At 37.1% G+C, this 26,952-nt stretch overlaps 1 protein-coding gene across 1 annotated transcript; it reads left to right on the top strand.

Moving 5' to 3' along the window:
- The first annotated feature begins 1,154 nt into the window (after positions 1–1,154).
- LOC113440923 (dual specificity calcium/calmodulin-dependent 3',5'-cyclic nucleotide phosphodiesterase 1A-like) lies at positions 1,155–26,670 on the top strand. The gene is made up of 15 exons (XM_087922266.1): positions 1,155–1,261; positions 1,793–1,975; positions 6,287–6,353; positions 8,385–8,501; positions 8,981–9,121; positions 10,480–10,580; positions 11,359–11,484; positions 13,158–13,268; positions 13,419–13,539; positions 13,995–14,076; positions 15,610–15,721; positions 20,001–20,179; positions 22,155–22,439; positions 23,959–24,243; positions 26,318–26,670. Exons 1-15 carry the CDS (start codon positions 1,155–1,157, stop codon positions 26,668–26,670), a joined length of 2,370 nt encoding a protein of 789 aa, XP_087778392.1.
- Positions 26,671–26,952: the final 282 nt, after the last annotated feature.

Here is a 26,952-nt window from a genome sequence, read left to right as displayed (position 1 = left end):
ATTTCTCCCAGCCTTAAAGTCTCCTCAAGTGAGCTGTGAACATCTTGTGCTCAAAATTTGAGCAGGTAGTAAGTTAAAAATGAGTAAACATTTCAACTTTATTTTTTGGTGGGAGGGGTCTTCTGACAGATATATACGCACATATAACTGCAATATGCACACATTAATTGAGGGGCTGAGGATTTCAAGATTGGTTTTAGCTGGTGTTAGCCTCCTTTGGTTGATAAGATAGAAAAGCTAGCTGTGCACAAGACTTTGGACTGTATTGATAATTAAGAGAGTAGATTATTTGTAGCTCTATAGTTGAGTCTTGGGTGCTCTCTGACTTTGCTTCCTTGTTAATCTGCAGGTATTTCTTTACCAGACTAGGTAATATATTCAGCATAAGCGCACCAATGTGCCTACCGTCCCTGTCCTATTGTTCCTTTTTATTTTTCTTATATGTATCCATTTCATGTATTCATAACTATGTTTATACTTATACCTATTATCTTGTAAGCGGTTGACAAATAAATAAATGTTGGTAATTATTTTCTCTATTCTATCTTTATGGAAGAGGGGAGGTCAGTTTAAATTACAGGTTCCCTTCCTTTGGGGTAAATACTATATATTCTAGCTTCATAACTAAGCATAATGTAAAGACCAACGAAAGTACAAACATTTCTTTTAAAAAACCTGTGTTTTCCTAGTTTTCGGCTAGTGCCATAGATGAGCATGTGGCTTTAATGACTGTAAATCCATTATTGGAAATACTGAGTGCAGTATCTCATCGTTGCTATCACCATCACCCATTCACTAGTCTTGATGTGTTCATTGCTATGGCTGTTATTGCCCTAAATTCTTGCGCAGGACATTTAAACTAAGTGAAAAAGTGGGACTAAAAAACACCAGAAGATTATACTCTTCATATCGCTTTCCATGGGGAAGAAATACTGTGCAGTTGGTTCACAGGGGTTGCACAATCGTTGTTAATGGTTACATTAGAATGATGTCACAATGCTTCTGTAGGAAAGCATGACATTTTTCTTGAACTTATATCCATTGAGAATGTATAATAATGATATGCATATAGGAGTAGGAAGGTACTTTATTAGCTATAAATGTAGGAAATTACTTCAATAAGGGTTGTAGACAAAACAAAAACAGCTGCAGATATGACACAGGATAAAAAAGAGAAGATTGGCATCAAAACTAATAGTAATCAAGCTAAAACAAAAACCTGTGATCAAAGGACCAAAAAGAAACTTTCTACCACTCTTTTGTAAGTATATCTTTACATTGACCCAAGGAGAGGGAAGCATCCCTGGTTACTGTTGGACTTCACCTTTCTTGGGCATTTGCCACTTTGAGACTGCATCTAATTCAGTAGGGGGGCCTAAAGGAAGCCCCATCTCCTTTCACTGCAATCCAGATTGAAGGATGTTATTAAATTAGGGCTCACATGCTTGGAAAATACAATATATGTTCACATGCTTGGAAAACACAATAGGCAGACAAGGAGTTTGCTCTGGTGTCCCTTGCTGTTGCAAAGATCATCTTACCCTGAACTTCTGCTTGCATTAGGAAAACAATCTCAGTTTATGTAGCAACTTTTGGGAGAGTGAAAATTTTCTCTGGAACTATGGCAAGGATTTAAAAGGCTGAACTCCCCATTGCTCATGGTAGTCATTTATGCATCCATGTGGTTGCTATTTGCAAAGGCTATTTCTTTCTCTTAGCCCCTTGAGATGTACATAATTTAAATGAATGAATGAATAGAAAGATACATATATAAAAACTTGGATTTTTGCAGGAGCCTTTTGGACACTGAGGATGAACTTTCTAGTATCCGGTGGGATTCAGTACCTATGGACGTAAAGGAGTGGTTAACAGGCACTTTTGCAAGGAAAAAAGAGGCATACAGACTGCAGCCTGATGAAATAACAAGCTTTCGGAGTATTTCATATGCTTTAGAGAATGGCGTTGTGGTAGAAAGGCAAGCATAGACCGCATAGCAAATTATGAGCTTTTCAGAATATGACCTAAATGATGTAGTTGATAATTAGAAAAATGAATTCCAGAATCAGAGCTAGAATTGACCAAAGTTGTTGTTATGAGAAAAGAGGAGGAAGGAGTATATGAATGTTTACAGTCTAATAAATAAATCTACAGTAACAAAGAAATAAAAATAAAGATCATCTAGTACAGACATTAATAAACTATTTCTGCTTTAGGTAGGAATGTTAGGGACTAGATCCCCAAAATGATTGGTCACGTTTTTATACCTATGGCACTATAAATATAGGCTATAATAATCACTGGGGCCATGTAATTCCTGCAACTGTGAACCTTGTGAACAGAAAATTCAAAATGAAAATGCAAGTCTAGCTCCTTATATGTGTGTCTTTGAAGTATATAAAAACTAACGTGTTCTTGCTTGCTATTCCTTTCTTTCTATACTTTTGTTTGGCAAGGAATTTATGGTGGCCTTTGCGCTGGATAAAACAATCTCTTTGTTTTTCTGTTGTATGATGTAGAAGATGATCAGGCTGAACCTGAGAGAGGGGACTAATGCATCCTTAGTCATGAACTCCTTCGCATCCGCAAGAGATCTAAGTCCAGCCCACCTTGAATCCCTTTGATTCTTTTTTTTTAAATATATTTTTATTAATTTTCTTTTTTCTTTTTTACATCATGGTATCAACAACGTTCTTGGCATCTATACAAGATTTTGGTTTAAATATCATAATACATTATATTGCGTTTGCTATTAAATAATATCTTTAGCTATAATTATTCTTATATCTTTTTATAGTTTACAAAATTTTATTTTACTTTCTTAAGGGTTGTTTCAATTAACATTTTTGTCTCACTTCTTTGAATTCCTTTGATTCTTATCTACCGCCAATTTCCTTTGACTATTAGTAGTTCAGGTTCTTGTTGCTTTACCTTGCAATAAATCTTCATATTCATTTGAACTGCCTGGATTTCCTGATTTTCTGGGCACGTGACATAATCTCTCTTACCAATGTCATGCTCATCTCCAATTTCAGGGTGTGTTGTATCCCTTGAGCCATTCATCACTTCCATTAAGAAGACTGCAGGTAGTCCTTGACTTACGACCATTCATTTAGTGATTGTTCAAAGTTACAACGGCACTGAAAAAAGTGACACTTACTGTTTTTCACATTTACGACCATTGCAACATCCCCATGGTCGTGTGATCAAAATTTGGGCACTTGGAAACAGTGATGGGATTCAAAAAATTTTTACTACCGGTTCTGTGGGCGTGGCTTGGTGGGCGTGGCAGGGGAAGGACACTGTAAAATCTCCAGTCAGCGGTGGGATTTGCCGGTTCTCCGAACTACTCAAAATTTCAGGTACCGGTTCTCCAGAACTGGTCAGAATCTGCTGAATACCACCTCTGCTTGGAAACTGGCATATATTTATGATGGTTGCAGCATCCTGGGGTCATTTGATCACCCTTTGTGACCTTCCCAGCTGGCTTCCAACAACAAAGTCAATGGGGGAAGCCAGATTCGCTTCACAACCATGGCAGAAAAGGTCATGAGGTACAACTCACTTAACAACTGCCTTGCTTAGCAATGAAAATTTTGGATTCAATTATGGTCATAAGTCAAGGACTACCTGTAATAAAGCTGCAGTATTGGAAAACATCTGGTTCAGCATTGACACAATCTCCCCTTAAAAATCATCCAAGCAGGAGGGGAGAAAAGGGATATTGCAGGAAAACAATGTAAGATCTTGAATGGCCTGCATGTAATCCTGGGACAAAGCTCTGTATTATTGGAAAATCTTGGGAGCAGGTTTTATACATTCACTCTGGGTAATTTATAAAACTACTAGAAATTTACAGAATATGATTGTGTGTAACCATCCATTGATTCCTGTTAAGTGCATTTATAAAAGTCTGACTAATTTCTTTGATATATTCTGTTGTCTGTCATCCAAGCATGGCAGAACAAATTAGTTTTTAGGATATTTATTTAACCATTATAGTTGGCTGTGTAAAACATTATAAATAATAAAATGCAGTGCTATGGTACCAGTTAATTTTTCTCACATGTCAAAAGAGAATGTGTATAGATCATTTCAAGAAGACCAAGAAACAGAGAGACATCAGTCAGAAAGAGAGAAAGGGAAGAAAAATGAGCGGATCTGAAGGTTCCATGTGGAACAAAACCATTCTGGACCATCCAACTCATGGAGGATGGGTGATTCTTTACTCAAAAGGAAATTGATGAGAATTTTTCAGAAGAAGGAACGAATGAACAAACGAACGAATGAAGGAATGAAGGAAGGAAAGAAGGAAGGAAGGAAACTATATATACTATATATCCTTCCTTCCTCCCTCCCTCCCTCCCTTCCTATACATATGTATATAAAACCAGAAGCTGACAGCAGACAAAACTCATACAGAGATGAGTCAAAGCAGGGAAAAATACCCTGATGTGGCTGGAAGTGAAGAGGACAGCAAAGAAATACTTGTTCAAGTTCAATTAGGCCAGGAATTGTCTCGCTTCAGAACTTCAGTTGCGTTCCAGTTTCTTTGTCTTTCCCAGTGCATTGTTTTGCCATTATATTTTTGTTTTGCCTAATAAATTTATAGCTGATGGAAGGAAAAGGAGGAGGAAAGTAGAGAAGATTCCTAGTGTCGGACTGTAGATTGAACCACATTTTCTCCAGTAAACATTAATTACTATGTCTGGTCCGGCAGTGGATTTCTTCAAGATGCATAATTAAAAAATGACGCTCTTGGTGAACAAGAGTGAAATTGTCCAATTGAAACTGTCCAAAATACAGCACCTTAGCTTTCATCCTGTAGGAAATGATAATCCAGATACTTTTAACATAATTTTTAATTGTTCTTAAAATTAACCTCTATACAATTTCTTTTTCAACCGAATTCTCATATTTACTTCATTACAAATTCCCCTGTCATGGATCAACTCTTTAACTAAAAAACTAAGTGAAATAAAATGAACTTAGTATTTACCAAGATGGTGAGTATCAACAGGATTTTTTTCTCTCTTGATGACAGACAGCTGGTTTCACTACTAACATTGGCTTTTTGACAGCAAGTCCCATGGTTATGAACTGAAGCTACTAGGAATGACTTAAGATGACTCTTGGATGACCATGGTCTACCTGAGAAAAAGACTTAGAAGATAACAATTCTAGGTGGGACTGGTCAGAAAGCCAAGTCTCCTTTTTCCTTTCCACTGTCTGAAGAATGCATAAATTTTAACTGTACATTTTGATATGGTTTTTTTTATGTCTACTTTTAAATGTTAATCTACAGGTTTACTGCTGATTCAATTTTTAGATTTTAAAGTGTTTTTTAAATGTTCTTTTCATGGTTATAATAGCTACCATAAACCAGTTCTATCTCTTCTGCATGGCAGGTACGGCAACTTTGCATTGTGAAAGAGATCTGTTTTGATTTCAGTTAGTATTGAACTTTCATTACAGTGATTTTTGTATTTTATAAATTTATCAAGAAAATTCTTGTCTTAATTTTTTTTAAACTTCTGGAAAAAATCTCTCTCATTGAAACCTCACTGGGTTAATCATTGGGTTAATCATTAACCTCACTGAATTTAATCCATTATGGTACTCTTGTTGTCTCTGTGACTTTAAAATCATCAATATTTATGAAAATGTGTATTTTTCTGCTCAGGTGAGCTATAATGGAATGAGTTGATGATTTGCCTATTACCTGGATGAAAGATTGAAATATTATCATGGACTTGGATGAGTCAACATGCTCTCAATATTGATGTTGCAGTGCTCTTTGTATGATGAGCTAAAAGGGAATTTTTATGTAGGCCATAAGCTTATTTGCATCCAGTGTTGCATTTCTTGTAAAATACATACACATACAGAGTGGATGATACAGATCATACATACACTAGTTAGTTGTTTTTCAGTAAGAAAAAGGCTGGCAAAACTTTTGAAGGAGCTGTGCATTAACAAGCTTCTTAAAACTGGCACACTGTGTTTAATAATTTCCTCCATCAATATTGGGAAGAATTGATATTAACATTAGTGCCCTATGGGAATCTAGGGCAACATATAAAATTAGAGTCATGACTTTCAGAATAGAGATAGATAGATGTATAAAGTCCAAATTTTGTGTTCTGGAAAAAAAAGCTTTTCCTGGTCCAACACTAACCCCTAAACCATCTGGTATAGCAGCTTCATAACTGAATTTGGCCAACTCTGTATATGGGATTGTAACCTTAGTAAATAAGCTGGTTTACATGTATTTAATTTGTTCTCCTAGGGAGTTCCGTACAGCCACTACTTCAATGGGCATGGCTTACAAATTGGAAGTAATACAAGCTATGAAGGTGAAATCTTTATTATTGTTGTCTTTCAATAAAATACCGTGTTTCTCATATAATAAGGCCGGGTCTTATTTTTTTTGAGCCCCCCCAAAATGGTTAGGCCGTCTTTTTGGGGGTGACTTAATTTCCCCCCTTGCATCTTCAGGCGGGCGGGCAGTGATGGCTTGGATGTTGACCTCGGCATTGGTGGGGCACTTCATATTGGGGTCAACGCAGGCAGCACCATATATCCGGGTGTGCAACAAAAGTACTTCCTAATGGCAACCCCCCCCATTCCCCCCCATTTCGCATGTTTTAATATAGGCCTTAATTTGGGGGGAGGAGCTTAATTTCATTTCATGCCTATAAAACATGCTGGGACTTCCTATTGGGGGAGGCCATATTGTTGGAGGGTAATAGGATAAATGTTTCAGAAACAGCAGTTTTAAAGAGGACGACTAAGATAGAATCTACTTAGGTTAAATGATTAGAAAACTATATGGTAAATTCCATGACCATTATGACCAATAGTGAGGGATATTAGGAATTATGGTTTGATATAATATTGTAGATGAAGGAGCACCTCCTGCACCTTATTGTTCCTTACTGCTGTTGTCGAAAGACATAACATATGCTTTGCTTAGATTTTTAACTGGTGGTATGAGGATATCTTTGCCAAAATATTTATGATTATAAAGAATAAGAAAACATGGACAGATATCTTGCTAATATACAGGGGAAACTGCAGTACAGTATTGTCACAGACACAGACTTACACAGAGTTCATCATTTCTCCCTTTTCCTCATAAAGATCTCCATAAGAATGCTGTATGAAAGTCTCCATAACATATGCATGCATAAGCACCAAAATAGTGATAGCTGTTTCCTATGGGCTGACATTAGCTACTTCTTGCTTTCCCCAGGCAATCGACAGATGTGCTTGGCAGGAATCCTGACATATCATACTCCTTTTCTCCAGCATTTTCTTTCTGAAAATGTTACTTGTATGTTTACACAATCAAAAGCTTTTTCCCTGTCTCATTTTTTTTAATCAGTATTTTCAGATGTTCAAATAAATTTTGGCATGGCGGTGGATAATACTTTCATGCTTGCCAATTAATTAATACTTTGCCCGGCTGATTTTTGTGCAAAAATCTGCCTTTCCCATTTTTGACCCCGAAAAATCTATTCATTCAGATAGCCTGGCCTGGATGCATTTCCTGTATTTAAGTGACAGTTCACTCTAAATTCTCTTGAAATGCAGTAAAACATGAGCAGGATTCTTAATTAAAAAAACATATTCCTTTCTTTTGTTTTTCATACCAGAGCTGTGGCTTCTTCCTCCTCCCTTCCCCAAAATGCATATGCACCACTGAACGTTTTGACCATATTTTAGATTATTGATTGCCTTAGCTTGATGTTGATATATAATTAGCAGACAGACAGACAGACACACCCCTACATAGAAGAGTGTAAGGATTTGTGCCAGGTCCAGCAGTAACTTTGATACTTGCATAGCGGGCTCAACTTTCAGCCTGGCTCCTTTTTCGTCCTCTTCCCCTTGTCGGGCCAGCATCAGACAGATGCTGCTGCAAAAGAACTTTGCTGGCAAGTCTGTGGTTGGCTCTATTATCAGGAACGATTCCAGGACCATCAATTTGAATTTATGAAAAACTCACATCCAACTTGGATGGCATGAAATTACAGTATATTAACATGATAGGTCTTTCTATAAGGGGTCATTTTATGCCACAAGTCCTGTTTTTTACATCTATATATTTAAGAACTGCTCTGTCTGTCTGGGCCACATCTAAGACTTTGTGAGTATATACAGTAGAGTGGTACTATGGATTTTATTCATATTACTCAAATGAAACTTGCACATTTATACTGCACATGTTCTTGAATTCTGTTCTGACCCTGTTAGTATAAAATATGACCAGTTTTGGAAAATTAAAATACTTGTATGTATGTTTTAGCTTAAATTTTACAGTTCTTGTGGCCAATTCTGGCTAAAAATATTTGCTTATTTACATATGTTTTTATTATTGACAGACAATCGATAAATGGGATTTTAATGTGTTTACCTTAGATGAAGCTGCTGAAGGACACTGCTTAAAATTTATGATCTGCGAAATATTCGCCAAATATGATCTTTTGACACGTTTCCAGGTCAGGAGCTAAATATCAAACAAAACCGTAATATGTTAAATCCCCTCCCCCCCCGCCCCGGTGTGTGTGTGTGTGTGTGTGTGTGTGTGTGTGTGTGTGTATCAGGAAATACAGAAGTCCAAATTCTTAACAGGCTTAATACAAAGCACAAACAGTATTAAGACATGATCATCAAGTTGACTTAGTCTGTAAAGTTCATCAGGAGCAAAATAAGATGCTTTGATATATCTCACCCTTAGGACTTAAGAGAAAAATTTAGCAAATTTCTGAACAGATGAGGAATTGAGCTGCTCCTCTTGACTTTCTAAAAAAAAGAAAGGTCTTTTCATGGTGCCCCAGTATTAGCATTGTTTTGGTTCTAATCCATGTATAATTTAAACCCTCCAGTGACATTGAATACTGAAAATCAGTAGTTGAAAGAATGGTATCTTGTTTGATCTTGTTAATAGCTATTGTGCACTCAATTCTTGTCTCCACAGATACCAATTACCATTCTAATCTCCTTTGCAAAAGCTTTGGAAGCTGGTTACAGTAAACACAAAAATCCATATCACAATTCACTCCATGCTGCAGATGTTACTCAAACTGTGCATGCCATTATGATTCATACTGGAATGCTGGTAAGAAATGACACAATACCCCAGAGAGATAAATTCTCTCTTTAAGAGGTCTTGGACATAAGTCACATATGATAGTTGTATGCCACACCTGGCAACTACCTACTACCCATAAATTAATAATGTACTTTGTGTACTCAGTGGAAAAGTAAAGTTTCCAGTGGCAGAAAAAGCTCTGCTGGTTTAAAGTCTATTTGCCTTCTCTGTGAAGTAAAGAAGCAGGTCTGGATGCACCTATAAGGTTGTATCTGTCTCTATGAAATAATAGATAATAAACAACCTAATGGTGCAGACCAACATTCCACAAAATGTAACCCAGATTCTATTGTCTCTCCAGTTGTTGTTATTATTATCTTCCCATTCTCTCCCTGTGATGAATTCCTTGATAATATTTACACTGTACACTCATTGGGACAAAAAACCCAAACCAACTCAGTAATACTACAGGTATAGAAAAATAATGGAATCAAATTGCATTTTACGCATGGACAATGAAGCACCATTGGAGTGCTATAAAGGCAAGCAAATCTTTGATACTTTGATCCTTCAGATAAAATTAGAAATTTGCTTTTAGTGCTTTTATTGACTTTAAGTTCCCCTTTCCAGTTCCTATTATAGCTGCTCGACACTTTATTTCAGTCACGTCCAGTATTTTCCCTCATGTTTCTTCCAAACTGTAAGTTCTCCACCTGTTTCTGGTGCGGAAGCCCATATTTCTAGATCTCAAGAGTATCTTGGATGCCTGGCATAAAAGGGAGAAGTTTCAGATGAAACCTTCATTGGCGGGGTAAATGTCACCTGGAACCTGCCAGAGGGACTTCTGATTTACTGTCTTTTGATTTTCCCTGTGCCTCCCAGAGAAAGTTGTGAACTAATAAATTAGCTAAAGTTGTCAGGATGGATATTCTAACCAAATGTACAACATTTACTTTTATTTGCATAAAAATGAGAAAAGCCATTTACTTTTATTTGCATAAAAATGAGAAAAGCATGTGGTTCGACAGATGTTGCTAACACAGTTTCCAACATTCACCACCACTGACATCATGGTGCACTTTGCAATGATTTTTGAGTTACTGTAGTTTGTGCTGTTGTGTCTATGTTTATCAGAGAATCTTACATATGAAGATGCAGGAGGAAGAAGTCACTGGACTTCAAGCTAAAGTACTTGATAACCCACTTAATATCCACCTGAAGCTGCCATTTATTGCCTATGAGAGGACATTTGTTTTAGTAAAAATCCTTTCCTCCCATTCCCCATCTATTTTGTAAACCAAGAGATAGCATTTACATTTATTTACTGTACACTTCATATTTTATTGTACTAAGGAACATCATGGGCTTCTAATTCTTTCCACTAGCAATGGTTCACTGACTTGGAGATCTTAGCTATTTTTTTTAGCAGCATCATCCATGATTATGAGCACACCGGAACCACAAACCATTTCCACATAGAGACAAGGTAAACCATCTGTCCTATTCAACCTGTTGCCAAAATGGAAAGGTTTAATGAATTATGGCTGATACACAATATGTGTACTTAAGTTCAGCAAATCAAGCAGTCCCTGCCTGTGCCTTCCTCTGAGATAGGGAATTATTACTCCTTCTGAGACAAGGACTGACAAACAAGTAGTTGCATGATGACTCAGAGCTTGAGATAAATCTTTCACTCCCCAGTTCCTACAGTTGATATCATCCAGCCATAGAAGTGTGGGAGCTAATGTGATTTAGTGTTTGATTTATTTCCCATTAACGGTAGTTGTAGAGTAGCTGAAGCCCAAAGCATTCATTCATACCCCTGTATTTCATGACAGTGAACTTTGCTGTTCATGACAATACATTTCTCAACTGTTTGACGTTTCCACTAATAATTTTTTTAAATGAAAATACAATATAATCTACTTCATTTGCTTGCAAAGACTCAATTTTTAAATTTCTCTTTAAAATGTTGAGCAAGGGGACCAAGATACATAGTTCTCTGTCAGCCAACCCTAAAGTTGCTGCTAAATAACCTCTATTCAGATAGACATTTATGAAACTGTTATTCTAAAAAGTAAACATAAAGGGCCTGTCTGTCCGTCCGTCTATCTAATCTATCTGTCTATCTGTCTGTCTATCTATCTATCTATCTGTCTCTCTCTCTCTCTCTCTCTCTCTCTCTCTCTCTCTCTCTCTCTCTCTCTCTCTCTCTCTCTCTCTCCATCAATTTAACACAAACATTCTTTGGACTTCTGCACTAGGTCAAAAGCTGCTCTTTTGTACAATGATAGATCAGTTCTTGAAAACCATCACCTGAGTGCTGCTTTCCGCCTGCTACAAGACAAAGATACAAATATCTTAGGCAACTTAACCAAAGATGAGTGGAGGTGAGGCTATCTAAATATTGATATGTAGCTAAGCTGTTTCAAAATATATTAATTGCCAATTACTTTTGGATTTGGTGTTCTTTCTTTTGCTTTCAGAATTGTCTTTAAGGAACTATATTAAAACTTCCACATATGTCTCCTTGTCATATATGACAGCTATAACCTGTACATGAGACAGGTGGCCAAGCAAATGTAGGCTAATAGCTTTGCATTCACTTTGCAAAGCTGCTATGAAGGTTTTACCATTTTATTTACTTCTTGTTTTCAGATTTACAACTATCATAGTAAATCAGAAAATTGATTAAATCATAAGATCCATCACCTAATGCACAGTTTAAATGCTAAGGTTAATATTTAAAATAATTTAACTATTAATTAAAATGAAATAATTTGGCATTTGATACGGCAGCATTAGTTGCCATTAATTTCTGAAGGCCTTCGGGAAGAGCTATTTTTCAACCTATTTTTAGAAGGCCACAAGATTGGGGCACCCTTGTTTCTTAGGGAAGCACTTGCAAAAAAAGTGAAGTACAGATAGTCCTTGACTTACAACAGTTAAATGCTCAAAGTTACGATGACACTGAAAAAAAGTGACTTATGACCATTTTCACCCTTTCAACCATTGCAGTATTCCCATGGTCACGTGATCGATATTCAGATGGATGGCAACTGACTCATATTTATGACAGTTGCAGTGTCCTGGGGTCATAGGATCCCCTTTTTCTGACAAGCAAAATAAATGGGAAAGTCAGATTCACTTAAAAACCATGTTGCTAACTGAACTAATTGCAGTGATTCACTGAACAACTGTGGCAAGGAAGGTTGTAAAATGGGGCAAAATTCATTTAACAACTGTCTCACTTAGCAACAGAAATTTTAAGCTTGCCAAGTTGAGGACTACCTGTAGTCAAATCGTGTAAGTTGCTACAGTGTAAAATACCAATGGTTTTCTATAACTCTTTGAATTTACCCTAAAGTTGTTTCCCTGCTTCTTTCATGTTGGGAATGTGATGACTACTTGAAACAGTTCTCAGATGTTCAAATGCGGAAGTTAATTTGTTCACATTTGGAGATGGCCCAGGGACTTCTTTCCATGCAAACTTCACTGAAGCAGAACAGTTTAGAACAAGCAGTGAAGGCATGCAGTGAATGGCTTATACAGATGGAAATAGATAAAAAAAATCCCAAAGCCATACAAGTGCCTGCAAATTGTTTTTCCCAAGTAGAAGATAGGATAAAGTGCCTTTTAGGCAGGGGTGGGATCCGACAGGGTCAACTACCAGTTCGGTGATTTATGATGTGCTTCCCTACACGCTGCGCGCGTATGTAAATCTTCGTCAGCTTGCTGCCTGGACAGCTGAGCAGCGCTGCGTGCAGGGAAGCAACATTTGAAAAAGCACTTCTCCTCTGCTTTTTCAACTGCAGTTGTGCCTCGCACGGCAGCTGAGGTTGAAAAAGCAGGAAATAAAGATTAGGTAAAAGCTCGGGCGGGCGGGTGGGCCAAAACAGCAGCAGACATAGAACCGGTTATATGTCTGCTGCTCTTCAGAGCTACCAGTTCTATAGAGCCAGGCAGAACCAGTAGCATCCCACCCCTGCTTTTAGGGCTTGGTAATATTTGGACATTCTTATTTTGACAACACCTAGAATAAAATGTTTCTGTCTGCTTTCAGGGAACTGCGTCGCATGGTTATTAATGTAGTTTTATCTACAGATATGTCACATCATTTCCAGCAGATGAAAATCATAAAACATATTTCACAGTGTCTCCAGCTATCTGACAGGTTAGTTGTATTGGAAAGAGAAGCTGTCCTCACTCTGAATAGGGAGCAGGAGGGGGGCATGGAGAGTGGCTAAGAGTTCTAAAGATTTTCTGGCTAAAAAAAAAAAGTGGTTCCTTTTTTTGTTTGATGATCAGAATCTTAATTTGACAGGACACACAAGGATAAAATCATGTCTTTTCTGGTACACATAGCTGATATCAGCCATCCAGCAAAGCCTTGGGAACTGCACCATCAATGGTCAGAAGCATTACTGGAAGAATTCTTTGAACAGGTGCTGAATTTAAAAGTCTAAGCATATATTATAGGTCTGTGCAACAATTCAGATTCAAAGGTAAAAGGCTGTTTCAGAGCATACAGAATGCAAATTTAGTACCTGTCTGCAGCTTCTTATATGTCTTTAAGGACTTTTGGGTCTCTTCCTCATCCCTGCCTTCCTTCAGTACTCGCCAACTTTGCTATGGAGCATATGGAAAAAAGGCAGGGGAGAGGGATAGTTTAGCATATTTACAGTGTCAATTGTACTGATGGAAAGAAATTTCAGGGTAAAATCTTCTGATACCTTGTGTGGCTCTAGGTATTTTTGCTAAAATGTATGTTTCTTTCTTCCTGTTTTAGAAAGCGCATTTTCAAAATACTGTTTTTAACTGTTTTCATAGTATAGCAACTTTAAAGCATCACCTGTTCAGAATAGCTCATGCTTGTGTGAATTCCTTCCTCCAACGCTAGGGAGACAAAGAGGCTGAAATGGGACTTCCAATTTCTTCGCTCTGTGATCGCAAGACAACCAATATTGCAGAATCCCAAATAGGTGAAGCTCATTTAAAAGGAGGGAGGCAATCTTTGTTTCCCCCCACTCTTTTTACTTCTGACATTGTTGGTTCTTCTTCCTAACTATCCTCCAAACAATGATTGTTCTTTATGTAAAGCTTCTTCTTTTTTTAAGCTTCCCTTGGCAGTAACAACTAGTATACAGAGAGGGGTCTTGGTAACAAGTCAGATTGCAGTTATGATTTAATTAAATTACAATGTCATATTTTCCTCTTTTAGTGCAGATTTTTCCCTCATCAGTCACATTGGGAGTAATTCTTTTAAGTGTAGCAAAACAACAATCAGAACAAAGAATGATTCCCTTTTCCTTAGGTAATGCAATGCATACATCACATGAAGCCACGGTTTCGATAAAGGACAGTATTTGTAGCTCAGGGCTGAAATGAGGGGTCTTTGGTGCTCTCTGAGCTTGGCTGTTTTCTTGAAGACGTTTCATTACTCAAACTAGGTAACATGATGCTGTTACCTAGTATGAGTCATGAAACATCTGCAAGGAAACAGCCAAGCCCACAGAGCACCAGAGAGCTACACTGATGTTTTGTTGAATCACACTGATATAGTTTACATATAACATTTAGCTGGAAAAATTGTTTCCAGCTTAATGTTATATGTAACCTAAACATGCCTTTCAGTGGAAAGAAATTCTGCTTCCATCTGCTTTTTGGAAAGAGATCAAAGATTAAAAGTAATGCTTCTGCACACAATATGTATAACCAAGCAATGTTTTGCTGCAGAAAACCCCACCAGGTTAGCAAGTGGGACATTGTGAGTTCAAGTCCTGCCTTAGCCATGAAAGCCACCTGCATGACTTTAGGCCACTCACTCCTCTCAGCTCAAACCACCTCACAGGTTTGTTGTTGTGGGGAAAATAGGAGGCGGAAGATCTATTGGATATATCCACTGCCTTGAGTTATTTGTAAAATAATAAAGGCAGGATACAAATAAATAAAGAACCCTATTAATAATGCTATGCATTTCATAAATTAATGACTTGCTCTTTGTCATGAACAGCCTTCCCAAACATGGTCTCCTCCAGATGTGTTAGACTACAACTGCCCTAAATTCTAGCCTGCAAAGCTGATTTGGTAAGGGTATATGGGAATAACCTTGGGAAACAGGGCAAAGTGACACAACCAAATAAAAGCCCACAGCAATACTGTGGGTGGAGTCACAGGCTCAGAAGAGATTCTAGTTTTGGCTCTGTAAAAGGAATGGGGGAAGAGAAGTACTGCTGGATTTGCAAGATTCTGTTAATGTAACCTTACAATAATGTATAATTAAGTGCTTGGTTGTGCTTCCTGTCTGGTCTACCTTATAAGGCTAACAGTTTTGGAGTGTAGAACTAATAATTTTAGGGCAGCTTTGTCTAAGGAGCTACTAAGTGACAGTTAAAGAGAGCATTTTATCAGACTTTTGGCCATTGATACACTCAGCTGAACTTGAGTAAAGCTTATTTGTTCAGTTTTAAACCACTAATTGTGTTTTGATTTTTTTTCTTTCTTTGTTCTTTTAGGTTTTATTGATGTTATAGTAAAACCAGCATTTGGTCTTCTATTTGAAACTGTGGAAAAATCATCTACTCCTGTTACATCTGAAGTTGCTAATTCTCCATATGAAAAACTGAGGTGTGAACATCCTTGTTTATTTCGGTTATCTTTGACTCCAAAATAATGTTTCAGCTCTCCTTTAAGAAATTTCTTGAAATAACTTTACCAAGCTAGAAATTATAATGTCATGTTCTAAACACTTCATAGGTAAGGCAAACAGCAACTCTTCTTTCCATTCATTGTTTCCAGCCCTGGGAACATGCACATACATTTTCTTTCTACTCTTCCAAATATTCTTTTCCAGTTAATTTTAATATATTTGTGAGTCTCTAGAAAATTTGGCAGAGGAAGAAAAGAGACTGAAGAAATGCACAGAAGGTTTGGGGCAGTTTCACAACTGGAGAAATTAACAGTTTTAACTCCATCAGTTAGCAACTCTTGCAACAATGGTGACACACTGTAAGGCATATTTTATAGGTAGCCTTCAAGTGATGACCACAACTGAGCCCAAAATTTATGTTGAAACATTTGTTAAGTGGGTTTGCCCCATTTTACAACTTTTCTTGCCACAGTTGTTAAGTGAGCCATTGCATTTGTTAACAACACATTTGTTAAGTGAATCTGGATTCACCATTGACTTTGTTTGTCAGATCTCAGAAGCTGATCACATGACTCTAGGACACTGCAACCATCCTAAATATGAACCACTTGCCAAGCACCTGAATTTTGATCATTTGACCATGGGGATGCTGCAATGGTCATAAGTGGTGGAAAACAGTCGTAAGACACTTTTTTCAGTGCCATTGTAAATTTGAACGGTCACTAAATGAACTGTTGTAAGTCAAGGACTCTCTGTAGTATTCTGTGCCAGCCTTTCTCAATGGCATTAAGGGAAGTAGTTGTTATAGATGTGGGTGGAGGTGATAACTTTGCTTTTCCATTGTATGTTTGGGAGGAAACTAAATAAGAGTTTACTTTCACAGGTATATCTATCTTCAGAATTCTTTTTTTGCAAGTCATGCAAAAGTGGCTTCCACATTAAGTTTACATTATAAGATAATAGTAGTATCTCATAGTACTGTTTTGTTTGCTGAGTCATGGCAGTAATTAGTTGAATCTCATAATACCTCTATAACATACTGTATGCATAAAACATATATTATCTATTTGTCATTGAATTGAGAAATAATAACAGGTTAGTGCAGAGGTGGTATTCAGCAGGTTCTGACCAGTTCTAGAGAAACGGTAGCGGAAATTTTGAGTAGTTTGGAGAACTGGCAAATACCACCTCTGACTGGAGATTTTACAGTATCCTTCCCCTGCCACGCCCACCAAACCACACCCCACAGAACTGGTAGTAAAAAAAATTGAATCCCACCACTGGGTTAGTGCCTGTTCTTTGAAGCCTGGTGAGCAGATATAAGATTATGTAGTAACCCCTGATCTTTGTGTCATGTATTCTGTCTCATTTATTCCAGCACTTATTCTCTCCAGTTTCCACAAATTAAGTGCAACAGTCTGAAGAACTGTCCTCACATTTGCTCCCACATGTATACAGTCATGTTCAGACTTTCTCGTGGAGAGTGGGGTGGAATGTTAATCAAAGGTTGGAGCAGAGGACTACAGTACAGACACATTCAATTCTTTTCATATAATTTGCACATCTGAACAGGATTCATTTCATAACCAGACCTCTAGGTCATATTATTTTTCAGTTCATTGCTTTTCCTATAATTATTTCAGTGCTTGCTCCACATTTAAGATGTGATGCTTGCTTTGTTTTGGGAGTTTTACAGCTTTATCTTTTTTTTCTTTTTAAAGATGAATATTTATTTATTTATTAGATTTGTATTGCCGCCTGTTTACCACGGCGACTCAAGGCAGCTTACAACATTCTGCTTTAGGAGCTGTACAATTTGAATAATATAAATCTCCCAAAGAAATTGCTTATCTGAAAAGCAGAATTTATGATAACAAGTCCATGTTGCTGTAAATATTTATTAAATGCTTTATACAGAAATATAAACAACACTATGTAAACTGAAATTAGTTCTTTTGAATGCTTTTCAAACAAACATATTCTTTTTGGGAGGTATAGAAGAACTGGTAAACTTGAGACAATTATCTGTCCGAAATCTCCATGTTGCATCTTATAGAGATGTAATAAAATACCTTAATTACTTGATTCAGAAACTCCAATTACAGAACCTAAATATTACTTTCTACTAATCAACTCAAAATGGAATTAAATAAAAAATTCACATATTGCTAATATGGGATTGTCTTTGCTATGATTAAGTTACTTCTTTTAACTTTTACTTTGCCCATGCTATTACAGTATGGATCAGGACTTAAGATCAACATTTTAATAATCTTTTGATTGGCCACTTTTACTTCCCAAGTGACTGTTTCTGTACTGGGTGGTGTCATGCCCTTGTTGGAGTCTGATTCTGAAGACGAGATTGAGCAGCTGACAGGGAATGGGAGTATGGCTCCAGTGGCTGTGGAGAAGGGAGCAATGTGGCTTACGGGATAGGAAAAGGCCTGATCCCTTTCATTAGTTGCAGCTGGGAGAACAGGATATAAGAAGGGAGTTTGCACACAGCACCTTGCGTGCATTCTTTCTGGAGGCTTATCTGGGTTTTGGCGTCCTCCCAACTGTGGGTGCTTCATTATCTTTTGGAAGCCTGCAATTTATTATCCTGGCCATGTTAATTACTTCAGTGAGGTTTGTGTTGGGTTTTTTTATTTCTACTTCATCTGTACTTTGGGTTCGTACTACATTTCTTCCCTTTGTAGACTGTTTTTGGAAGAGTTTGATCTCCAGTCGAGGATACCTGGACATTGGGGGCCAAGTTGGAGGTATTAAAGGGACTTTACCTATTTTTGTGACTTTGTTATTTTTGTGCCACGCCCTGAGTTATCACAGGTGGAATGGAATACTGAACTTCAGAAGACAGTATCTAAAGCAAAATAGTACCCACACGCAGGAGAAACATATAGTCAGCAACTCATCTCAACCTCCAGAAATGCCCCATATTGGAGAACCTCAAAGCAGCCTAAGTGGGGGTGTGCATGCTCAGCATTGTAGCATATTGCTTGATTGTAAAAGAGTAAGTGATAGCTATAAGAGGAAATGGAATGGAATAGTTATAAACATACTCATGAAAATGATCCATCCAAGTAAAACGATAACGAAATTAAACTTAGGGTGAAAAATAGGGACTTCTGATTTTTGTGGTTTTCATCTCCCATAAAAGTTGTTTATTAAGTGCATAGCATACAGTCAATGAACTACAGTACTAAGTGTTATTACAAGGTCTTCCTTAAGTGTATTATTTATTGGATTTTTATCCTACCTTTATTACTTTATAAATAATTCAAGGCAGCAAATATGCATAATACTTCCTTCTCCTGTTGGACTGAGAGAGTGATTCACTGTAATCATTTCTAATTGTAGAACTATCCTGGTTATTACAGGTAGTCCTTAACTTACAACCATTCATTTGGTGGACTGTTCAAAGTTACAATGAAAAACGTGACTTATGACCAGTGGTGGGATTCAAATTTTTTTACTACCGGTTCTTTGGGCGTGGCAGGGAAAGGATACTGTAAAATCGCCATTCCCTCCCCACTGCAAAATCCCATTCCCTCCCCACCCCACTAACCTGCTTTCCAGCTCTGTTCTCCTGTCCAGGGCAACAAAAGAAAACCCACCCAATCAACTAGGATTCGGGAGGCAAAGAATAGATAGGGGTGGGGCCAGTCAGAGGTGGTATTTGCCAGTTCTCCGAACTATTCAAAATTTCCACTACCGGTTATCCAGAACTGGTCAGAACCTGCTGAATACCACCTCTGGTTCTGACCATTTTCTACACTGTTGCAGCACCCTGTAATCACATGCTCAAAATCCAGACACTTGGCAATGGGCTTGTATTTATCATGGCTGCAGTAAGGTCATATGATCACCTTTTGTGACCTGACAAATAAAGCCAATGGGGAAGCCAGATTTATTTAACAACCGTTTTACTAACTTAACTGCAGTGACTCCCTTAACAACTATGGCAAGAAAGGTCATACAATCTGACAAAATTCACTTAACAACTGCCTTCCTTGGCAATGGAAATTTTGGGATCAATTGTGGTTGTTAAGTCAAGAAATACTTGTATTAATCACAAACCTACTGTCTCCTGTTAATTTGCTGTTTCAGGTTCACTTTAAAATGTAATTTACATTTAAATACAGTCTACATTAATCCAATGACAAAATAGAATTATATGATTAAAACAATCATGTTAACAATTCCTTCCTTCTTGCCTGACTGCCTGCCTGCTTGCTTGTGTGACAGCCTTCCTAGCAAAGAACAACCCATGGAGAATAATGAAGTAAATCCCAGTGGAAACAGTGTCCCTAAAGATTATGCGATTTGCTTAGAAAAACAGAAATTAAGCCTATTAAACTTGAGGGACCAAATTCTGCAGAATATTGAAGCAAATAGAAACAAATGGAAGGATAGTAAAGAAGCTGTTAACAAAGGTATGGATAGTATATACTTGGGTTTGATCTTAATGCAGATATTCATAGAAACAAAATTTTATATATATGTGTGTGTGTGTGTGTATTTATATATGTGTGTGTGTATCTATATCTATCTACCTATCTACCTACCTACCTACCTACCTATCTGAGAGATAATTTGAGATAAAGGAGTGCCAATAAAAATTTCTATACTTTCTATAATGTGGTTTATAAAATCAGTATAAAATCTATACTGTGGTTTACAAAATAACCTCCCCTGAAAATTCATGACTCTACAGAAATTGATACTTTCTTCTCCTTCCTTCTTTCCTGAGTGCAGAGTTCCTCCTTCATTTTCTTAATAATTTGGGGGACTAATATGTTGTCCAAGAGCTGCAAAGGTCAGACAGTAAATATTGTGGGTAGAGCTGCAATGATCAGATTCTCAAAGCAGAAATCAATTTTTAAAGGTATTTTTGACTTGTACCAATCAATTCAAAACAGAAAACCAAGCAAAAACAAATTTAATTTCTTTACTGCTGAGGCATAAACTTCCCGAGAGTAGCTGGAAACTAAATAAACATGATACAATATTGGAATAAAAATAAACAGTATGCAGGGGTGATAGAGGGATCTTTGATGGGATGAGGGGGCTTTCAGATGACAAAAGAGCTTTGTGCTGTTGTACTAAAAGTCCCATTCTTGTGACATATGAAAGAAGCAAAACTTGCATTGCAACAGTTTGATTCAGTTTGATTGGACAGCCATTTGTTTAGAATGGCATAGGGATTCCTGCTTGAGCAAGGGGTTGGACTAGAAGACCTCCAAGGTCCCTTCCAACTCTGTTAGTCAGTTCTGTTCTGAATCTGCATATGCTATTTGGTTGAAATCATTGGATCTCTTGAGGATTCAAATATATCAATAAAACGTGAGAATTAAACAAGGAAATTTTTATATGAGTGTCAGTCTAAACTCATGAGATATAAACACACAACATAAACATAAGCGTTTTTTTTTTAAAAAATGACTAAAATAAACATAGGTAACCATTTAAATACCCCAAATTATTCTACCCACAAAGAATTGATTATGGAGAGAGAGAGAAAGAAAGTGGTCGTAGTTCTAGTTGGTGCCTAGGACATAAAAGAAGATGAAAGTTCAAATTTAATTTATATTCAGGTGGAAAAATTGCTATGGAAGTCTAAAAGATGTAGCTCCAAAATAAGGGTTCTGATTTAAAAAAATATCAAATTGACAGGGAAAATAAAAAGAGCAAATTCTTTGTATACCTTTGAGATTACTCAAGCCATTATATTAAAAATTCCCCTGGAATATAACACGTATCAGGAAAAACGCCACTAAACCCAAGAAGTAAAAAAAAATGCTTAATAAGCATTGTCAAGCAAGATTCTAGAAGGAAAGAAAGGCTTCATCTGCAAATGGGTCTTTTCCAAAATAGAATAAAAAATAAAGCAAGCTTCCATAAAAGAGATGCAGGCAAGGAAAAAGAGCATGTTTCCAGGATCAAAATGCTGAAAGAATTCTTGGTGTCAGCTTTTTCACTGCAGAAATTGTAGGGCATTAAATTGAACTGACATTAAATTTTCCAGAACGGAGACTAGGGAGTTTAACCAATTAGTATTAAAAAGTATTTTAAAAAGTATAAAGAAGTAGTATTATTGTTAATTGGAGCTCCTGATATAAAAAACGTTGTCCATCCTTATGTCTATACTTGCAGCTTATTTCTCCTTTGTAAGTGGGAGCTCTGTGCTATTTCTTAGCTTTCTGCATATGCAAAAATACACTAAAATGAGAAAAATGTACAACCGAGATAGGAAAATTGTAAGAACAAATTCAATGAAAAAGAAAAAGCACTCTAGGAAAATTCACAAGTGCTGCATAATAGATTATTTTAACAATCTTTCTTCCTATAAGCTTAGAGGTTTTTTTTTAAAAAAAACTTTTTAACACTGTTTGAACATTCACTTTTCAGGAGAACCACAAGATAAGGAAAGCAACAAGGCTAAAAAACAAGTCACAATTAAATCTAAAGGACAGAAAGGAAAATCTCAGAAAACAACGAAGGAAACATCCCCGCTTTCTAGCCCAAAGGATTACTGTACTGCAGCACAAAATCCTTCAACTTGCCGCTGTCAACTTTGTATCAGCAAAGCATTTGAACCAATGGAGGTCAGCTTCATAGTTTATAATGCAAACTCATCAGAATTGTCACAACCACAGCAGGATACTGAAGTCATGGATGTCACGGAATCATATGGTATGAAAAGCTCTCTTCTATCACAATTGTTGCCTCTGTGGAGTCATTCTTTTTGTCATGCAAAATGCAGTTCATTATGAATTCAGGTAAGGGGGGAAAAATCTTTGTTATTCATATACATAATTTTTTTTACCCATTGTTCTAGAAAACTATAGATAAAATAGATTTAAAAGGTAAAGGTTCCCCTCGCACATACGTGCTAGTCGTTTCTGGCTCTGGGGCGCGGTGCTCATCTCAGTTACAAAGCCGAAGAGCCAGTGCTGTCTGAAGACATCTCCGTGGTCATGTGGCCGGCATTATTAAACACCGAAGGCACACGGAACACTGTTACCTTCCCACCAAAGTGGTCCCCATTTTTCCACTTGCATTTTTACATGCTTTCGAATTGCTAGGTTGGCAGAAGCTGGGACAAGTAACGGGAGGTCACTCCGTTACGCAGCGCTAGGAATTCGAACCGCCAAACTGCCAACCTTTCTGATCGACAAACAGCCACTGAGCCACCGCGTCCCTTACAAACCAGCAAATCTATGATGCAAATGAAAATACATAATACTGTAACAAATCCAGAATTCTACTTTTGCAATATTTAAAAAATATGTGTAAAGATATACCTGTAAAATTCAAGCAAACTCCAAGTGGTTGTGTCTTCCAAGCATTAGAAATCCAATAGAAATTTCTGTTAACAGGGTATGGCATGTTTCTTCCCTGTAGATGCCTATTGCTTCATGATGAGTCCAATTGAAACTTCCACTTCACCAAATTCTCTTTGCATCTTTTCCCTGCTGTCAGAGCCATTCCAAACATGAGTTACCACATTTGACAAATCCTACCTTGCTCTATCAAATTAAATATTTTGATTAATAATTAGGCAATTTTCTTTTGCTGAATGCTCAGCTGTAAATTTGAATTGATGCGGACTTTGTCTATCATCTGTAACTTCCTTCAGATAATTAATCTTTCTAAATCAGAGGTCTCCAAACTTGGCAACTTTAGGACTTGTGGACTTCAACTCCCAGGATTCTCCAGTCAGCTAAATATCTTAAAGTTGCTAAGTTTGGGGACCCCTGTTCTAAACATTCCATCACTGAATGCCAGATATATTATATTTTCACATCTTGATTACATCAGCTAATTCAGATTATGAATTCAGCTAGTGTTTAGTTAATGGAGATCATTATAAGAAAATGAAGTGGCTTATTCTAACTTTCTAAAGTCTAACAAAATGTAGGTTTTAAGCATAAATCATCTCTGAATATACATGTATATTTTCATCTTGATCAGTATAATAGTTACTGTAACTTACATCTAGCTGTCTGCATATTGCTAATCCATTAGTACCTTTTTGCTGGATTGCTTTTAAATTCTTTTGTAAAATTGTCCTAATGATACATTTTATAAATATAAGCTTACAATTTTTGATCAAAAATTGACCTTCATTTTTTTTCTAATATAAGATACAGCATTACTTTCCATACAAAATGACTTAATTGAATATTTCTTTTTATGCATTATTTTCTAGAGGAACTAGTAGATAAAGAAAGTTCTTGGAGGAAAACTGCAAATCAGAATATAGATGAAAGCATACAAGAGATGAGAAACATGATTCCCAAAACAAAACCTCTGCATCCTGATGAAAGTGATGATGTCATCATTGAGGAATTTGTACCAAATGATCCAGAGCCTCCCAAAACTACTAAACCACCTGATGACATTGCTCCAATGGATTTCCAGCAATTACCTAACCTTGGATTTTTAAGGACAAATTTAACCAAAAGTGACCTGGAAATTTTTTCACTGTGGAATGGTAATCTGCTGCTTTATGGATAATACCTGGGGAAATTGGGATAATTGTTTGTGAAATCTATTAGCCAGGAAAAATTACATACAGAAACCAGAAATCAGGAAATATCACAATAAATATACACATTGTGTGTGAACTTTACAAAATCTTAACTAGGACAATCCAATTTCAATTGTAAAAAATGAGAAATAGTGAGAAAACCATGCAACTAATTATTTTATAATTTGTTTTCCAAATGGTAAAGCACTGAAAAAGTTACTGTAAGGCATCAGTTTTGTTACTTTTGCCTTTGAAATGTGAAAATGTGAAAATGCAAACAACCAGAACCAGAACCAATGAGCAATCATGAAAAAGGAAGCATTTCTACTGATACATCACTTTAGAGTTCCTAGACTGAGTACAGACACTAGGTAGTATTTCAGAATACTAAGATGCTATTCTTACTGCATTAAAAAGGTGGATATCTCCCCCAGTTAAGACCAGTTTTGGGGAATATCCTATTTTGCATGGCAGTTTTAAACTGTGTCCTTGCTATAGCCAGCTGGAAATAAAGACAAGTTTTAAAAAATTGCTGCCCAGATCCAATTTGTTTTTTACTTGGCAATGAAGCTAGTCAGGGCCTCTGTCCAGAAGGCAGTTATCATAGTCTCTGCCTCTAATTGGCAGATTTCTCAATTAAAAAAAAAAACTGGTAAAAATTTTGGCAGTTTCTTCTGTTTAAAACATGTACTCTATTTCATAAAACAAAAAGAAAACCTAGCCTTTCATTGGTCTATCGTGAAAAAAGGAGGAGGAAGAGGGTCTTTCAGAAGGGGGCCAAAAACTCAGTAGCTTAGTGTGAAACAGGTAAAAAGGGGAGCCCTCCAGTCAAAACACCCAGGAGCCAACTGGAGCTGAGGCAATTGCCTAGGATTAAAAGAACTGAAGTTGGCATACATCACAAAGAACTACTTTCGATGTAGAACAAGAAAATACGGGTGGAAATTGCCTTCATGGTGAGCTGGAGGTGAGTTGAAGACAGTATCAGATTAAAAGAGTTAGAAGGGATCTTATAGGTCATCTAGTCCAACCCCCCGCCCAGCCAGGAGACCCTACACCATTTCTGACAAATGGCAATCTAGTCTCTTCTTGAAAGCTTCTAGTGGTGAAGCTCCTACAATTTCTGAGGACAAGTTGCTCCATTAATTGATTGTTCTGTCAGAAAATTTATCCTTATTTCCAGGTTGAATCACTCCTTGTTCAGTTTCCATCCATTATTCCTTGTTGGGCCTTCAGGTGCTTTGGAAAATAGTTTGACCCCCTCCTCTCTGTGGCAGCCCCTCAAATATTGGAAGACTGCTATCATGTCTCCCCTGGTCCTTCTCTTCACTAGACTAGCCATGCCTAGTTCCTGCAAAGTTCATTGTATGTTTTAGCCTCCAGTCCCCTAATCATCTTGGTTGTTCTTCTCTGCACTCTTTCTAGAGTCTCAACATCTTTTTTATAGTGTGGTGACCAAAACGGTGTGTCCCTTGAGGGACCATCCTTCTGCCAGGAGAGCAGGACATGTGGATCATCTTATATATATGCTTTCTTCTTGTCAATGCCATGGAAGTGACTTGCCATGTTTACATCCAGAATTTTTTTTTTTGCAACCTTCAGGCCTAGCATATCACATTTTCCTAGAAAATCCAGTAGCAACTAGAAGCAATGCTTTTTATTTCCAAGATGAAGCAGTGTCAAAAAGGTGCTGCCATCTTCTAAAAATTCTATGACTTATTCATAAAATACTACATTTTCTACAGGGAGAATATATATTAGAAAGATGCATATAATTAGAAACTTGTTACTTCATAGAAAAGTTCTGATTAGTACACATAAACTTGAGAAAAAAATGTGAAAGTAAAAAGGTGTAGAAGAATATGAAACTATGTCATGTGACCAGCTATGTATCATTTTCATAGCACTCGGGAATCATAATTTTTAAAAATCAAAATAGCATCTGCAGTGACAATCACAACACATTCTATGCACTTTTACAAATATTGCTGGCTCTCAAATGCTAATTATTTCAAGATGTTACTTTCTCTCTCTATAGAAGAAGTTATGAGGCGTGCAACTGAGCTGCAGAAAAAAAAAATGACTGACACAACCGTACAAGTGGCAGCGCAATTGGTGCAAAATGAACAATGTCAAGGAAGTGGGAAAACTCCTGCTCAAAACCCTGAAACGTTTATCTTACAAGTAATCTCCATTGACTCTCCTGCAACATGCCAAGATCACACGGGAGCAAACTGTAACCCATATCAACAGGGCGTTGCCAGCACTCCCGCCCCCACCAACGCTCCTGTACCAGCATCAAATGTCTCCCAAGCAAACGAAGCAAACCCGTGTGGAGCTGCAGCTGTATCTGTCACATCCCTGAGTTATGGGGTCTTTAAAATCCCCTAGTAACTTGTTCACTTGCAGAGTTGGGTTGCTCTGTCTTCAAGCAGAATAGGCACTGGTATCATATACAAGGCCAGTTGACCCAAATAAATAGATCTTTTGCCTGCTGGTTGTTCAATTTTCAATGCAGAAAACATTCATGTTGTAGCCTAAAAACAATTATTTTAGTGAGGCACAGGGTATGTATGAAATCTAAAGAAATTCCAATGTATTTTCAAAGTGTGCATAGTTTTTATTATTTAACTTAATGTGGGGAAGGGGGTGCCATGGGAATTGCTATGGACA

Source organism: Pseudonaja textilis, chromosome 1 (assembly GCF_049901715.1).
Source record: "Pseudonaja textilis isolate UNSWEBS1 chromosome 1, rPseTex1.2, whole genome shotgun sequence".
Lineage (NCBI taxonomy): Eukaryota > Metazoa > Chordata > Lepidosauria > Squamata > Elapidae > Pseudonaja > Pseudonaja textilis.
The sequence above is the reverse complement of the archived record's forward strand: the minus strand, read 5'-3'. Positions and strand labels throughout refer to the sequence as shown.